Below are 17,859 nucleotides of genomic sequence, written 5' to 3'. Positions count from 1 at the left end.
GCCTTTTCTTTTGCTACCTCACTAGGGATAAAGTGAATGCATGTGCTATGTTCGTCACGTGATAGTAGTGATGATCTTGTTGGTTCAAGGTAGCATATTTGATATTCAAACATCATGTCAAAGTACTTATTGCTATGCTCTGTTAATTCTTAATACAAGATTGCATGGAGTTTTCCCTTTCTTGTGGAGTATAAGAGAGATGTGTTGCATCATCTCTATGTTAGGACGTGATGCCCATATGAATGCTTATCTTACTCATATTATTAGTTTGCATCCTCATATCTCATTGATAAATTACTATTTGTCTACTACAACTTAAAAGAGAGAACAATCAAGTGAACCTATGAACCCCGGTCCACTTTTTTATCATAAGAAACACCTTTATATTACTTTTATTTTATTTTCTATTTGATGCACTATTTTAATCCGAAAATACAAAAATATTTACTTTTCTTATTTGCATCCAAAATACCAAAAACAATCAACCCGTTTACAATTTTCTACTAAGTTACTATATTCTATCTAGTTTTACTTGCTTTATTTTTACTTGTGTTTATTTACTTACGCAAAACCTTGTGTTTGACAACCACACGGTGGAGTTGGGGACACAAGGCTTTTATTTTACTTGCAGGATTGCTAGAAGAAGTGAGAAGAGAATACTCTTTGTCCAGTTCCCCGAGAGTTCGATATAAACCCCCGAGTCACCCTTGTGGGAAAAATACCCTGCTGATACAACACTCTGCACTTGGAGTCCGAACGTATCAAGATATTTTTGACGTTGTTGCTGGGGAATAATCAAGACACTTTATCAAGCCCGTAGACCGTCATCACTTGCTTCCTCTCCAATCTCTCCTATGATTTTTTTTGCATTATTTTAAGGTATTTGAAAGAGGAGATCTAGATCTACTATCTACACCAACCCATTTATCCTCTAAATGAGGGGAACTCTTTGTATCTATATCTTGGAGTAATTAGTTGAATTCATCCATTGTTCTTCCTCTCTAATTCCTCACTATCACTTGTTACTTTGGTGGAATTTGAGTGTGAAGGATTTGAACATCTTCGGTGTTCTTACTTTTCATCCTTGCATAGTGTTGCGCTCTATATTACAACTGGTTCGAGTAAGATACCGTGAGCTTGCTACTCTCGGAGGATGATCTCCTAGCTGTCTTGGAGATTGGTGGTCCGGTGACCTCTTTGTGAGAGATTGTGAAGAGGTCCAGGCTTCTCCTTCGTGGAGCTTGTGAATTGGTTGTGGAGTTTTACATCTTCGGAGTGGAGGAAAAGCTAGCCATAAGGACATGCCCTTTTTTCATTCGTGGAATTGGCACAGAGAAGAAGGTGAGCCTTTGTGGCGTTTGGGAGACCTTCATGGTGACCCGCTTCTCTCCAACGTGATGTACCTCACTTCATATAAGGGAACATGGGAGTACATATTTGCCTCCGCGTGCCTCGGTTATCTCTATACCCAAGTTTACTTCGTTGTGATAGCCTTCGTGCTTGAAGTTCTTATATCTCGCTTATCACTTGTGTTACATATATCTTGTGCCTATATTGCTTACCTCTAGTTATTGTTGGTGCACTTAGTTGTGCCTAGCTTATTTAGGTTTTGTGCTTGTAAATTAAATGTTATTTTAATTCTGTATTCTTACAAGCCAAATCCATAATTGTGTTCTAAAAGATCTATTCACCCCCTCCAGGCAACATCTCTTGTCCTTCAACCGGGCGATGAAGATGGCGAGGAGTAGTGTGTTTGGTCATTAGTATCGCCTACTTTCCCCCTTTTTGGTGCCACAAGCCAAAGGGGGAGAAAGGTAGAGGTTTGTTAGGTTGTCTCCCCGGATGTAATGGGTAGTTTTAATTTTTTTAAAGCTATTAGTTTGCTTTATCTCGTGTTGAACTATGGTATTTATGTGTGTGTGTTGGACAAGTACCAGTTGTTTTTAATGATCATTGAACCTATTTGCTTTATGATCTTGGTTGATATTTTCTTTACTCATGATCTATTTTAGCTTGTTCTTCTTGTTTGGTCTTTATCTTGGTTTTGCTTATAAAGATATATGCCGAGCTCTCATGTTTCTACTTATTTACACTTTGCATTGCAACACAAATTTTCCTATTAAGTGCACACTTTTAGAGGGAGCTCTTCTTATATCTTTTTGAAACCCCTTTCTCTCACAACTTACTATTATATATCTTATTTTGAGAACTCTATCCTAGTTATCATCCTACACCAAAAAGAGGGAGACTGTAAGGGAGTGTTGGCGTGCCTCGAAGATGGTTTTTATTTATATCTTCAGTTATAGGTATGTCGCACTATTAAGAGGGAGGGTTAGTTGATGTTCAAGAGGGGATGATCATTTCCTACAACCTTCCCATTGCCTTTTCATTGAAAAACTCGTGTTTGATCAAATTTGTGGAATCCGGAATTTTGGGTTGAATTTCGGCCAATTCAGAATACTCCAAATTCACTCGGAACTCATTTCAGGTTCTCGATGACCCATATGTTATCGTGCCAGAATAAAACTCGGAACTGATTCAGAGCATTCTGGACCATCCGCGATTGTGAACCCATTCCGGGTTCCACGAAAATGGCTCAACAACTAGTTTTTCAGTGAACCTTTGTGTACCTCCTTTCTTCAGAATCACCTACCTACCTCCTCACACGAAACATAAGAATATTCAGCTCCTCTCCTCCATTGAGCACCAGCAAAGCTTTGAGATATCCCATTCCTCACCCAAAATCAAATCGCTTTGAGGAATTAAAGTGGGGATCCGGATTTCAGTTCCCACCAAGCCAAATTGTGATCCCCCTTGAGTTCATCAAGTTGATTGTTACTCTTGGATTTTTTTTGGGAAACCCTAAGCGTGCTAGGTTTCCTAGAAGCTTTTGGGTGGTGGATTTGCCTTGGGAAAGTTCATGAGGGTTTGGAAGTCAACTTAAAGGCCTAGCACAAGTGATTGAGCTATTCCTTTGTGGAAGGATATCAAAGAGAAGAAGGTGAGCCTTCGTGGCGTCCACGGGTCCTTCGAGGTAACCCGCACCTCTCCAACAATTACCTACCTTCCTCCCAAGGAAGGGTACACCTGGTTACATCTTCATCTCTTTGTGCTTTGGTTATTTCTATCTGAGCTCTTTTACTTGTGCATTTATATTTGTGATGGCCTTCGTGCTTCAAGTATCTTATAGCATCATATAGGTCGTTTTACTTAGTTGTTAGGCACACCTTTTGTTATACGCATAGCCTAAAACTTGTGAAACAAGAAGTAAAATTTGTAAAAACCTATTCACCCCGTATAGGTTCCATCATTGTCCTTTCTATATAATAAAAAAATCAGTTCATATATCCAAAAATATTGGTCATACCTCCTAGCTAATTCGTGGGCGACCTGGTTTGCTTTCCAGTAGTTGTGCTCAAATTATTAGTTATAGCTATCAACATGAAACACAATGTTGCAACATGGTATCAGACCTAGAACTTCAAAGTGGTGCATCACAAGATCTAGCGAGATCCGGTTGACCAGTCCACATGCCGCTCACAATCAACAACGTAATATTATGTGCCTCACATAGTCTACAACAACATTAAATGGTTCCGACCTTGCCTGCCACCTACCACGGCGTATGTATTTACCTGTATGGGATCTACCATTGTGAAAAACTAAGAGACGGCCTTGTTTGCCGCCGGGAATGCCCACCCGTCGGCCAAAAAACTTTTGCATGCGACTGTGTCTTGGGCCATCCAAAACATCCGTCGGTTACTGGGAATTTTTTTCTGTTGTGACATCCACACTAACAACAAACTGATTAACCAATCCACCGTGCATTTGACGTAGTTAAAAAATACTAGCTAGTGCATGTGAAGGATTTTACAACCTTTAACATGGTGGAGCTGCGACGGTGCCGATGATCTTCACACCTTCCATGGCCCTCACTAGGTCAGGAGGCTGGCCGTTTACCACTCCATGGGTGAACAATGGTGCCACATCTCAAGCAAAGCAACCAAGGTCCCACGAGGAGAACGGACATGTACACCACAAATTTCACCTCATGCGTCAGTTCGTGAACGGTGGTGATATAAAGATGTGTAAAATTCATACCGATCTGAATGTGTCTGATCCTTTGGCAAAGCCTATGACACTTGCAAAGCATGAGCAACACCGGAATACCATAGGTGTTAGAGTGCTAAATTTCAAACTAGATTATTGACTAGTGCAAGTGGGAGGATGAAGATAATATGCCCTAGAGGCAATAATAAAGTTGTATTATTCTACATTTCATGTTTCATGATTAATTTTATATTCTATGCTATAATTGTACTAGCTCCGGATATTGTGATAATGGAGGAAACCTTATTACATTTGCGAACTATAAACACAATATAAGATATACCTAGTCTTGCCTTTATGACTGGTGCATGTGATAATGATAGTCCCGTTTTCCTAACTATTGAGCAATGAGTGAAGTGTTACAAGGTCGTTATTATCACATGCGAGTAACATTGTTTGTTGAACAATCATATTCGATAGACCCAAGTGATATACCGTGAACCGCATCTTCAATATAAGTTACCGGTAGTTTCTAAAAGTCTAAAGTATTACTGTTAGTAAGATCATTGGACCGTGATAATAATATGATCTAGCATATGATATGGATGTCAAGAGATCTTCAAACATCACTTCATAACTGGGTGATAATAAAGATGGTCTTCGTTCATACCAGATAATATGGCGTAGTGTCGTCTTACTTGATCCAGGGAATTTCTACTCCGACGTCGAAGAGATACTCTCTGGGCCCACTCATGGATCATGATGTTCGTCATCGTCTGGCGAGACATGTGACTATAGTTGTTAAGTCACAGGAACATCGATGATACAGAATGAGTAACGGAGAACATGTCAGGAAACAAGGATAACCTAGAGTTTCACCTCGGGCTATATTATGTATCGGGAAGCAATGCGACATGTATAGAATTGTAAAAGGGAAGGTTCACACGACTAATATCTTCGTGTTATATGTGGGGATCATTGCGGCTATCAAGCACCCAAGATCGATCATTGTGGCGGAAGGTTGTTCCGGACATCTCCACATATATCCGAACCCATAGGGTCACCCACTTGAGGATTAGCGACATTTAGAATGTGAGTTCGAATGGAGGTAAAGAAGGAGAGTGGTTCCGAAGGTTGTTCGTAAAGTCTCAGAATGTTTTGGAGGTGTCCGAAAGCATAACGAGAATATTCGGAATTGTTTCGGCTATTTATGGAAGGTACCGGAAGGTCATAGACCATGTGGGAGGTCTCAGAAGGTTTAGAATATTCAACGGAAGGTTCAAGAATGTGAAGCCTGGATAGGCACCATGGGCCCTCCATGGACAGCGGCACCAAGGGTGAGGGACAAGTCTTAGTTCAACTAGGATTGCCTCTATGTCGGTTTGGTAAAGGGTAGTCCTAGTTTGTCAAGGGCTCACCCGTATGGCAGGGTTTTTTTTTGGGGGGGGGGGGGGGAGTCCGGCTGGACTCCAACTCACCTCTAGTCGGTTTGGGGGAGGAGGAAAGAGGCCTTAATAAGGGGAGGAGAGTGGGCTGGCAAAACTCAAGCCGTGCGGCCCCCTCTCCAAACGCTAGACGCCCAAGACAATGCCTTCACCGCCACCGATGCTCCCCTAGCGCAGCCGCCGACCACCACCACCACCAGACCACCTCCTCCCTTGCCGCGGCCCTAGCCAACATTACCGGAGGATCGCCGCGGATGTCTTCTTCCCTTCTTCTTAACGGAGTGTTGCCCGAGTTCTACACCCGCCTAGATCTAATCTACTCGGGCTCGCGAAAGCGTTGCCAGATCTTCATCGACACGTTCCCGCTTCGACGGTGTGCTTGATCACACTTCGACTCGGTGTTCAACACTTCTTTGTGGGAGCAGTTCGATGGATAATACATCCCCTCTCGACTAGACGAGTTTAGTTGCGGGAGTCGACTCGCTACTTCATCAACCTTATCATCGACAACTTCCGCTAGATCGATCTAGGGGGTATGAGCCATTACCTCCTCTCTCGTATATGATCTTGGTATGCGTAGATGTTTTTTGTTTTCTATACGCGTTCCCAAAAAGTTTTTTGGAGCAGTTGTTGGATGGTGGATGCAAGAGGAAGAGCGGTTTGCATCTTACCACGTCGAGCGCGTTTTCTGTGTGACAAAGGTGCCAGGATGGACTCGTGCAAAGCGGGGGCTCTGTTCTAGCATCGTGGTGGCGTTGACGACGGGAATGATGATGATTGTGCAGATTTTATTTTGCAGGGATTATGCGGATATTTATTCTGAAGATTGCTCGGTGGTTCGATAGTTCGATAGCAGTGACGGTTTCTTTAGCGTGTGCATGATGTCGTTCTACCTCTTATCCGTTGAAAGTTGAAACTAACAAGCTAGCATTATAATTATCTTCTATAAAGCAATATTATCCTTGTCTTGTTTTGCATCATTGACTTTCACTTGAGCTAATCGATCTGAAACTCTAACCATTTGCAGGTGAGTCTGTACTCTATCCAAGGATGAAAAGTAGAAGGTCGATCCTTCTACTTCTTTGTGAATATGGAAAGGGGGAAGAGAAGAGAAAAAACAAGAAAGAGGAAAGCAAACGGGAAGTGCACTTTTCATCCGGTGTGCATATGCTCTTGCTACCCAAAAAACATTTTAAAGTGTCAAAAAAATTCCAATAAAAAATTTCGCTTGTACATCTATATTCTACGTGCACACGCCAAGTTTCACAGAAAATCAACATTTTTTTGTGTCCTGTGTAAACAAAGGTAAAGAATGTCTTATGAAGAGCATTTTTTAGCACCGAAATTGTCTTTTCTACGTATAACAAAAAAGATATCCATTTTTCGTGAAACGATTTTACGAGGACATAGAAAATCAACATGTACGCGTGATATTTTTGCTGGTTTTTATATTTAGAAATACGTTTAAAATGCATTTCAAAAATCAGAAGCATATACTCCCGAGCGCAAGAACGCCGTGTCCGCAAACAATTCTTCTATTTTGGAGCCCACGGGCGCGTGCAATGGTCACAACGCCACCACAGGTCCTGCATCTAACTAAGCTTCCAGGCCTTCCCTCCTTTCATGCTGAACTTCTTCAGCCTCCCGAAGAGCATCACCAGAATAAGGATGAGTTTGCCAGAATCGCTCCATCTTCCAACAAAGCCGGTCCATCTGTCAGTGCACAGGTCGTCAGGGTTGATCTGTCTGCTGCAGCTGTAGCCCATGGAGAAGCCCACATTTCCATAAGCACTGCACATACAAAATGCGAACAACCATATGTCAGCTACTCAGCTTCCCCTGAAGGATGACACGCCTTGCATGCGGTTCTCATCATTTATGATTATGATTTCGATCGTCTGCTATGTGTGCATGATAAATGGGTGTGTTTGTTTTTCAGGTTTTGGGTATATTAGCTAGGAGTGAAACTTGCCTGACGACTTCGACGACGATGGTGAGCAAGTTAAAGTTGAGGGGATCTTCCTTGAGCTTTGCCCTCTCGGTAATGCAGATTGCGATGACAGCGATGGTGAGGTAGGAGAGCTGTGACAGAACCGTGCTCTTGAGCAATCTTATCCCCTGGATCTCCTTGAGATGACCCTTCGTGCCGGAGCTCTGTTCAAATGGGAACCATGTCGTGTATGGAGGAAGATACCTGAAAGCAATTAGAAGCAGAGCATGAGAGAACAAATGCGATAAGTAGTCTGCGATGACTGCCGTGATGAGACAGCCGTTCAATTATAGATATGTTCTATGATAGCACTTCCTTCAGGATTAGAGTTGCAGGCAGCTTTCAGAATTTAGTTGTCGACGTTCTAGAGAGTAGTGACTCGCATTGTCCTGAAATCGATGACGCAACGGCAAGTTGGAATTTTTTTTGGCATATACAGGGTCGAATTCCCGGGCCAACTATCGTCTCAATTGCTGGGTCTTATACAGAAAATTGATGAAAATACGAATGGACTTCAGAATTCAGAGTAATATGAGAATGGCTAGCCAGCGAGTAGCGGCAGGTTTTGGTCGTTGGTAAAGCTTGCTAACTAGACGTAGCACACGCGATGCACGTGGCTGGCTTTGAATGGAGAATTGGAGACTTGGAAAATAGTATTCCAATGAATCAGTTCCGACTCTGAACTTGTGGCGATCTGAGTTCGGGATCTGCTATGGAACACGCGACGCGCGCGCATGCAGCTTCGTGGCTCTGCTTCGATCGGCAGCTGCTCCATAATTTCCTGGTGTTTATCTTGCCATTCTGATGGGAAGAAAGCATAAGCCAAGAGGGTCAAGCTGCGGTCAGCTACCTCGTGTATGTCGACTTTGTGTATGGGCGTTCTGCTAGTTTGAATACTTTTAGGCTTGACCCTTCTACAGGGGAAGATTCCTGTTGATCTGTTCAATTATTGAACGGCATTTTCCAGTTTTCTTAATTAACAGGAACGCCTAAATACCGTAGTCACGTGAATTGTATTCGGCATGGGAGATTGGTAAGGAGTATATGCTGCAATGATGAGGGAATAGAGTATGGCACTTGAGGAGCATATTTCAATCTTAATGTATGACCAAAATTTCACTTATTCGCCTGAAATTGTTGAAAATCTGAGTTAGCTAGCTACAGTTAGGCCCTCCATATGGGTGCATGTTCTACTCCACCGGCTCCATTATTAGGAAATATAAGTCGCTCATCTTCGTTAGATTCCAAAACCCAGCGTCCTCTATCTAGATGCATTTCAGTCCATATCTAAATAAGTTGTGTCAATTATTTTTGGAGAGTAGGTGCCAATTTTCAGTACGATGATTGGATATTTGGATGGGCAGCCCTTAATCGATATCGCGCCATTAATAACGGAGAAACATAGGGAAAAAAAAGTGAATCCTCGTACTGGTAGCGTCAAGCTACTCTCTTAAACGTAGGAAACTAGGAATTGCATCCTCGATGAGCTCCTTAATTTAGAAATTGGGAATCGTTTTGCATTCTCGTAAGCATCGGCAGGTGATAATTACGGTGAGAAAGAGACGGAAGACTCACATCATCAGTACGAAGAGCACGAGGATGGCTGTCGCGAGCGTGGAGATGTCAATGGTGGACTCGCCGGTGTGCCGTGAGTTCACCGCGAGGAACAGGGCGTTGGACACCTTCTCCCACGGGCCCATCCCCTGCAGCGCGCCGCCCCACTCCATGCCGCACAACAGCGCCACCTGCACCCCCACGAGCCCAACAACCGTCGCCGCCAGCATCACGCACCGCCGCGCCGGTAGGAAGTGATAGTACCCCGTCAGCTCCCTTCCTTTCTTGGTCATCTCCACCAGCTCCGGCCGCCGTGTCGCCGCGGCCGCGGCGCGCACGCAGGCGGAAAGCAGCGCCGGGAACAGGGTGTTCCCCACGAGCGCCTGCGGCATGAGCAGCAGCTGCAGCCCGGTGTCCCGCTTGAACACGACCATGTTCTCGTTGTTCGGCATGTACCCGCAGCTCGAGAAGGTGGACACCGTCGTGAACACCGCGAAGGTCCACACGTTCAGGGCCTTACCACGCAGCGTCCGCCTTGCACCCGGCGACCTGTATATGTAAGCTGCAACGGCGACGGCGCCGAGGACGTGCACCGCCAGGAGGATGGCGAGGACGACGAAGAAGAGCGAGCGCACCGCGTCGCGCCGCAGCCTCTTCGCGTCCATCGGGATGCCGATGCTCGTCTCGTCGGTGATGGTCGACGTCGGGTTGTCGATGTCCTCGGCGGCGGCCGCGGCGGCGACAGGTACCCGCGTCTCGAACTCGGTTCCCTTGTCGTCATGGCTCTCGACGCGCCGGGATTTGTTTGCAGCTTGTCTCCTCCTCAGCTTGGACCACTTGGACGCGAGGCCAAGGAGCGATAAGAACACCTCGCCCCCGACGAGCATGAGGGCAGTCAAGACGAGGAGCTGGCCGTTGGAGAACACCTCCATCTCGACGGTGGACATGCTCGACACCGTCGCGGCGGAGACGGCGGTGAAGAATAGGTCGATGCCGCGGGGCCTTCCGCCGCGGAACCTGAGCTGCGCGAGGAGGAGGTACCCGAGCCAGGAGACGGCGAGGAAGTAGGCGACGTGGACGAGCAGCGAGCCAAGCCGCGGCCAGAACGGGCCGCCGCCGAGCGCACGGCGCCAACGCGCCACGCGCTCCCTGACGTGGTGGTGCGCGTAGGACTTGGTGAGCGAGCAAAGGATGGATATTGCCTTGTCGAGCACCGCCGCCGTGCGCCGGCTCGTGTGGTGCAACAGCTCGCCGAGCTTATTGTGAGCTCCGGCCATGGGGTTTTTGCACTTGCCGTGTGCAGTGTATGCGTGGACGTGTTGGGAGATGCGCATGCATGAACACAGACTTCGTGGGTGTTGAGTGACGGACGACGCCTCTATATATACCCACGGTGCGTGCAGGCGGCACTGTTTTGCGGTTTGTATAGTATGCTCTAGTGAACACGCATGCGACGCGTTGCTCAATTATTTCTACGTACTTTATACGCCATGAGGCCCATGAATATGAGAGACTAGCTACAGAGGTGTTGAAATAGTTTTCAAAAGACGCCTGAACGTTCCAATTCTAGCTCGCAATTCTAGCTCGCCGGCGCGACGGATTGTAAGAGCATATCCAGCCCTCTCCCTCCAAAGGCTTTCAGCACGTTTTTTCTTTCACTAGTTAAATGCCCGTGCGTTGCTACGGGTTGTAAGGAAAAAAATTAAGTAACATTTGTTTAAAATGTTCCTATATATGTTGGCGAATGAAGCAACTATATTTTTCTAATTATGTATGCTATGCATGTTTGTTGCCTTCATCCATCGTATGCTCTTATGGTTCCTTTCCTCTAACCAGAGGGTGTATTTGTCTAATATATCGAGTTCCCTTGATCAGCTGCCTCGCCTCTACCACACAGATCGTGTCGTCCACCTGTCTAGTCATTCTCCCGGTGTCACCTTCTACAAACTTTTGATCTCTGCTTGTGTTGAGAAAGAAATAAAACTAATCCAGTAGTAAAAAATATATGATTTGAATGGGTAAAAAGTCACAAGGTAAGGTAAAAAATAAAACAATAGGATAACTAAGAGTCAGAGTTTGGATATTTCTCGGAGGCATAACACTCCAATCTTATGCTGAACTAATTTTTAGAGATAAATTATACCTCATCCGGGTTAATTTCTGGATCAGAGAACATAGTACTGCAGTATATCTTACTACAAAATAAAGTACAACAGGTAAACAACCAGACAATTAGGAAAACCACAACTGCAGTATATCTTACTACAAAATAAAGTACAACAGGTAAACAACCAGACAATTAGGAAAACCACAAATGAGTTGTGGCCTAGGGAGTCCGCATCGATCCTTTATAGTAGCCTGGAAAAGATGAACTTGAAATCATTCTGAATGGCGCATATTACAATTGTGACTGTTCAAAAAGCAAATAGCAACAAAAACTCATGAATATTGCCAAAAAATATTCTCCAGAAATTTGCTTATCTAAAGTTCTCTAAAATCTTGCATATGAGATAGAACAGTACAAATGAACAATATGATAGATGAAAATCATTTTGCGTCCTCTCACTCCACGTTTGATTCCATATATGAACTTGTAATCACCATAATAAAGTTATCTGCTTGTCCACGACAACATCAGGCGACCCGTATGAGCAGAACCAGCATGACAAACATGCACGTCCTCATAAAGATGAGCAACCACTGGAAGCAACTGGTTTTGGAGGCCAGCGAGTAACTCTGAGGCTTGCGCTGTTGCGCACCCGGTGCTCGCCAAGCTATGCTCCACGGCTCTCTCAGTAGAATCAAGGATCTGCATCAGCAGTGATTCTCAGTAAAGATCTAGCAGGAAGGGAACTGCATCCACAGAAGAAACAATACCAAAGCAATAGAAAATCTTACCTCCACATCTTGCATGGACTGGTTCATTGACATACTACCTTTCTTTCAGCCTGCATGCTAAGTGAATCATTTCATGTGACAATCTTATTGCAGCTTCCTGCGCAGTTAGTAGATCCAACACAGTAAGAGGGTAGAAAGTACATTCACGTGTTCATCTTGTACAACCTTGAACTTTTCATGCTTCAGTTTTAAACATTTAGAGAAGGAACATATCACTGATGACAGTTTCACTTTAATAACAACAACTCAGGGAGACCAGTCAAAGAATTGATTGATAAGCTGATTCTCCGTGTAGTGTATGGCGAGAGCATTAAGCCAGACTTAGGTGCAAGAAACTTTGCAAACAGAGGGGCGTAGCAGTGCCCATTCGTCGTGTGCCGAGGGCGGATTCTTCCACGACTCGATCGCGAAAGAGAAATTCAAAGCCCGTTCGACGCAACAACGGGAAACGCAAAAAAAAAGGTAAAAAAGAAGTGTACACCTCATCAATCCAATCCGTTCACCGAAACCATCCCAATCGTGCCGCCGGCAAACAACGCCTAAGACGGCGGCACCAGAGCACACCCGGCAGCCACCGCAACCATCTTCTCCCGCTTCCGCTCCTCGCCGCGTCGGGAACCCTAGCCGTCGGATCGCGCCGGCGCGCCGCCGTCCGTTCGCCCACGCCGATCCAGTGCTGCCGCTCGAACTCGTTCGTCCCAATCCGCACCAGCTCTCTGTCAGCGGGGCCTTGTTTTGCTGCTAGCCCCGCGGACTAAGTTGCGGCGCTCCCTGAAGAAACTAAGTTGCGGCGATGTGAGCTTGAGCTTCTGCATCCAATTTAATAGATGCTCCAATGTCCTTTCTTTTCTCTCATGACTGCTTACTCTAACCTCCACCTGAGACCTACTTAACTGCATCTATTAGTCCGTTAGTTGTAACTGTAACAAAAGTAACCAATAAAAAGGCACAAAATAGATTAACTTCCATGTATCTCCTTCGTAATCCTATGATAAGGATATTGGACTTCCAGCCTTTTCTTTGATAATAGCTTTCTACTCTGCTCTCATCAACCGGATTTTCATTTTCTGGCCGCATCAATTAAGATAGTAATTGAGTGTATATACAAACAGGATAAGACGAGTTGGACTTATAGTGGTGTGCCTAATAGTTTAAAAGAGCCTGCGTACATCATATATTGTGAACTTGTGTGCGTATGAGTTCAGCATATCAATATAAATACAAATGTACAACATAAACACATACCGCTTGAGCTTCGAACGTAGCAAAGAGTGCCCCATACAGATATGTAATGGACTCTCACTGTCATCGTCCAATCTTATGTAAGGAAGTGCCTTAAAATAAGTGTTAAAGGAAGTCAAAGAATTCTTTAGATGCAATCGAACTGTTCTATTGGAAGTACAAGATGAACATATGAACGTTCTTGCTAGGAATTTGGAATATGTACTCTCTGCATTCTATCAACACCAAATATTCTATCTTTTCTATAACAGCTTTTCATTTTACTTATGAGCTAGGAGCTTTTCTGGATATATATTTATCTTACTGGATTTTACTTATGTGCATTTGCTACGCTAATATGATACGAGAAACCATCCACAACCTGAACCATATTTTCACAAGCACCATGCAGTTCACAAGAAGTAAAAATACATAAAATTTGCTATGTTATGTGATCATGAACAGTAGCTACCCGTAAGACCTAATCATTCCATATTTTCACAACCAGCGGCCGGCTTTGGTTCTTCAAAATAATAACTGGTTTGCGAAGTGATAAACACAGGGATGCAAAATTCAGTATTCTGAACTGGAACTCTACAGTTTAGAGGAAACAAGTAAACAACAAAAGACCGGGACACGGATGCTACTCTAAATACATGACATGCAAATAGTAGTAAGATTCTAATAACATCAAAGGAAATTCTACCAACCATGCACCTGGACACATTCTTTTTTCATTACCATAACTAAAACCTAAAGGTATGCATTCACGCGATATTTGAAAAGCAAAGCAGACCAGAATAACATAAAAATTAAGTGTCAGGCTTGCAACTAATCTTTGGCCACGATTATCCGGACCAAATACAACCTTCTTGCCTCAACTCTTCAATTAACGGCCGCCCACGGCTCCTCTCGCCCAACAGATGGATGAACTATCAGTGTCAAGAGGTTGGCGGGAGTCCTTTCCATGTTAAGGCTTCTTGCCTCAGCAAGCCAAACATAGTAGGGAAAAATGGTTCCTGTATTTGTTCAACATATTACTAAACATTTTTACTTCAAGCTAGCTGACCACATACGCTACTTAGAGTGAAAGAAGGGAATCAACTTCATTAAGTTGTATCATGTGCATAAAAATTAAAAACAAGACAGATTCCATGATAATATAAATGATAAATTTATTCTGGCTGTTTTTAGCTCTGCAAAAAAATCTCGTCTTAAAGGAAGTCCATACACTCGGAAGAATGTACAATTTTGATTTTTTAAATAAAATTGGTTAATTTCGGTACATATAATTTCAGAGAAGCTTCTACATGGTTTACTCTATTCAGTCTGTAATCATTCCACATAGCAAAGTAACAAAGTCTGTAATCAAGATAAGTACACAAAATCATCCCAAATCAACACTAACGAGACATGATATTCAAGTCTGTAATCATTCCACATAGCTAAGTAACAACTACATAGTGTAGGTACCTCCAGATGGAGTTTGAACCTAATTGATAAAAGTTCACGTTGGGATCTCATACGAGTAAACTATTTCTTCAAGTTCAGCTTTAGCTATATCAAACTTCTTGACATCAGTGAGTTTTGTGCTCTAACCTACTCATGCAATCCAAGCACTGTTTATTTATTATTCAAAGTCAATATAACTTACTGCTGAAACTGATTAAGCATCAGGAGATACCCTTCTTGCATTTGCATCACAAGCCTTTACCAATTCATATATATTCAATCAGAGCATGTCGAATGTCAGATAACGTTGTATTCATACATAAAATGACTGATCTATTTTAGAATCGCAAGATAATGTTGATCAAAAGTGCACGTAAGAAGCCTCACAACAGCATCTAGATTCAACTTATAGCAACACAAATTTCCAGCACATACCTCGTGTAGCAATCTCCAGTCGAGCAGAACGATGGGGAAAAGGGGATAAAAATGAATTCTCCTTGGTCCTTGCAACACCATACTTTGCTAAAGCTTACTGTACCGAGGCGCACCCGACAAGAAACTATGAAAGGCAACTCTAGGTCGTATTTATCGCTGGAGACCAGCATCATGACATCCATCATCTTGCACTCCTTGTTGTGGAGGGCCAAAACCTATAGTTCCATCATGCTGATCAGGGTGAATTCAGCCGAATCTGCGAAGAGTAAGACGTAGCCGATGCCAACGAACTATTTGATGCAAACCGGATGGCTGGAGCCTGGAGACCAGCTCCAGGTTGGGATGCCGCCAGGTCCACGGGAACACACCTGCTGGTGACTCTGTGGAAACCAGAGCAGATCGCGGCGGCGTCCTTGTCGCCCACCGCCCATCGGGTACAGACCGAGGACGACCTCGGCACTACTCGGAGCACAACACCCGTCCCGGACCAGCGCGACGGTTTCCAAAGAAACCCAATAGGAAAACTCAGTTCCGGCCTTGAAATAGGGTTCGTGTGCAGTTCATCGGGCAGGGGCGATGGTGGTGTTGGGGATGGAAGGGGGCGAGGGAGATGGGGATGGACCGATGCAGGGGGAGGCAGGGGAGAAGGGGATCGAGGGGTGGCGCCGTGGCGGCGGTCGAGCGATGATGCTCGGAAGAACATGATTCGATATGCGGGCGGGCCTCGTGGGAGTGGGCTGCGGGTTGATAAGCCGATGGGCCTCGGTAAAACGGAGAACGCCCGATGTTGACGAAGCGGATGACGGACGACCTACTGCGATTGACGACGGAACGCTCTCATCTTTTTTAGGTAGTAGAGATTCGAATGGACGAAAACGGTCCACTCACACCTCCAGATCCTCGTTTTCATCCGGATTTGGGCTTTCATTCATCCGAAGAGTCCAGGTCATGTCCCCCCGGGGAGCGCTCGGGGACTCCAGACGAAACGAAAGCACGGGAAACACCGAGAAAACTTCCCGCGCGGCTGGTGGCCCCAACTTGTCGGTGAGAAAGTTCGATTGTCGTCCTCATCGCATCATCTTCTGCACGCTGTAAAAGCCGGCCGCCGGTCAGTCTTCGCCGGACGCGTAGCTTCCACGCGGCGAGTTAATGCCGTCGCCTTAGATTCACACGCGGTGGCCCTCTATTTATTGCCGAACTACTGCGTCTGGTCGTATTCACCACGCCGCCTGTTCTCACACCACCAATCTTCCCCAATCTCATCGAGCGAGAGCAAGCGGCGATCATCAATGAATGACGGCGCGGCGAACAATGGCTTCGGCTGCCGCTCTCTCCACCAATGGGAGGGGCGGTGCGGTGACCTAGCATACCACTGTATGTTGTAGTATACAAGTCGTTAATATGATCTTCATGAAGGGACTTCTTCACAAATATCACATCCCTCAGAGTGGTACAACAGAAACATTGCAGGTTATAACACTCCAGATTATATTACAAACATGGTCTTAACAAGTTGGTATTCTCACAGGTCCGATGAGAACACCTATGATACTAATATAAAATTCTTACAACTGAACATCAAGTTCAAACTGAGCTCAGCACCTTATTTAAGTATGCCACTAAGCTGCTCGGCTCTAAGTAGTCTAGGGTAAGACAACCCTTACAATCCATCATAGACCTTTAATAAGTCTGTCCTCTCCTACATCTAATGGTAGACCGTTACGGACCATTGTACTCACCTTTACCAATAGATAGGCCGATACAGACAACCCTTATCACTAGTCTGTTGATATGCAAGAGCGAAAAGATACAGCTGACTTCTCTAGAGCTATTATAGATCTCATGGTTAACGCGAAATGTGCGGCGCTAGAATCACTAGACGGCATTGGTGATTAGTCCTAAATGATTAGAACCCTTGCAATGGAACCTCCACCATCAACACATACCATGGTTCCATTGCCAGCCACATAGTCATATTCATAATTGGAAAAGTAACATTTTATTTTCAATGCAGGAGTGATAAGTATATAGCTTTGCGAGTAAATTGATAGAACATAATCAAGATGGCATGAGCAAGAGTGAACTTGCCTGGTGACTGCGAGATAGTGCAGTTCGATGCATTGTATGGAACCTGGACCTCGGGTTCTGTAAAGAAGCATCATTGTCCGGTAAGGATAATGTTATAAAATCTAAATGATGCATGCATGGGTGCATTCTTTTATGTTGAATCCCTTTCCCCGAAGTACTTGTTAATTTTGGATGATTAAGATTTAGTTTTAGAATACTTATGCCTTAGGCAGTAATTTATAATCCTTTTATATGATTTTCTAATAAAAGAAAACGTTTAGGATTAATAGAATTTCCTTTGGAAATATTAACCTTAATTAAAAAGTTTAATACTAAAAGCATATTCCTATTTTTGGAAATATTAAAGTTATATTGAAATTATCCTTGAATTTATATATTCAAGAAAATTACAAATTTGAATTTCAATTTTTAAATTCATATCCAAAATTCTTAAATTTGAATTCTCTTTGTTTATTGCATTTCATATTTTATTTTGGTTAAGGAATATTTTATATGAGTGTTTCATATTTTTATTGAATTCTTGGATTTGTTTGGAATTTTACAAAATTCAGGAGTTATTTCAAATAGTGAAATTACTTAAATACCCCTGGCCCATTTAAACCAGCCACTTGGGCCCATTTGGGTCGGCCCATTTGGTCGAGCGAAACCCCCAAAGTGGGATCCAACCCAGTCGGCCCACCCACTCATTTCTCTCTCTCTCTCTCTCTCTCTCTCTCTCTCTCTCTC

The 17,859-nt window shown here is 44.1% G+C and overlaps 1 protein-coding gene and 1 pseudogene across 1 annotated transcript; both read right to left on the bottom strand.

The window, feature by feature from the left end:
• Positions 1 to 6,731: 6,731 nt before the first annotated feature.
• Positions 6,732 to 10,375, bottom strand: LOC124676835 (probable cation transporter HKT7). Its single transcript, XM_047212856.1, has 3 exons — positions 9,061 to 10,375; positions 7,468 to 7,689; positions 6,732 to 7,286 (listed from the first exon to the last, which is right to left on the bottom strand). The coding sequence occupies exons 1-3, from the start codon at positions 10,371 to 10,373 to the stop codon at positions 7,088 to 7,090; spliced, it is 1,734 nt and encodes a 577-aa protein (XP_047068812.1). The 5' UTR covers positions 10,374 to 10,375; the 3' UTR covers positions 6,732 to 7,087.
• A 1,298-nt stretch (positions 10,376 to 11,673) lies between these two features.
• LOC124671370 lies at positions 11,674 to 15,476 on the bottom strand (annotated as a pseudogene).
• Between the last annotated feature and the right edge of the window lie 2,383 nt (positions 15,477 to 17,859).

This window comes from Lolium rigidum, chromosome 7 (assembly GCF_022539505.1).
Source record: "Lolium rigidum isolate FL_2022 chromosome 7, APGP_CSIRO_Lrig_0.1, whole genome shotgun sequence".
In the NCBI taxonomy this organism is placed as follows: Eukaryota; Viridiplantae; Streptophyta; class Magnoliopsida; order Poales; family Poaceae; genus Lolium; species Lolium rigidum.
Note: the sequence above shows the minus strand (reverse complement) of the source record. Positions and strands in the feature narration are given on the sequence as shown.

Bases quoted from the DNA above. Each gene is read 5' to 3' on its own strand.
- LOC124676835 (XM_047212856.1), bottom strand. From the start codon at position 10,373: ATGCGCATCTCCCAACACGTCCACGCATACACTGCACACGGCAAGTGC. The intron at 7,690-9,060 runs GTGAGTCTTCCG...AATTGCTTTCAG, and splicing joins GTGCTCTTCGTACTGATGAT to GTATCTTCCTCCATACACGA. The intron at 7,287-7,467 runs GCAAGTTTCACT...TTGTATGTGCAG, and splicing joins ATCGTCGTCGAAGTCGTCAG to TGCTTATGGAAATGTGGGCT.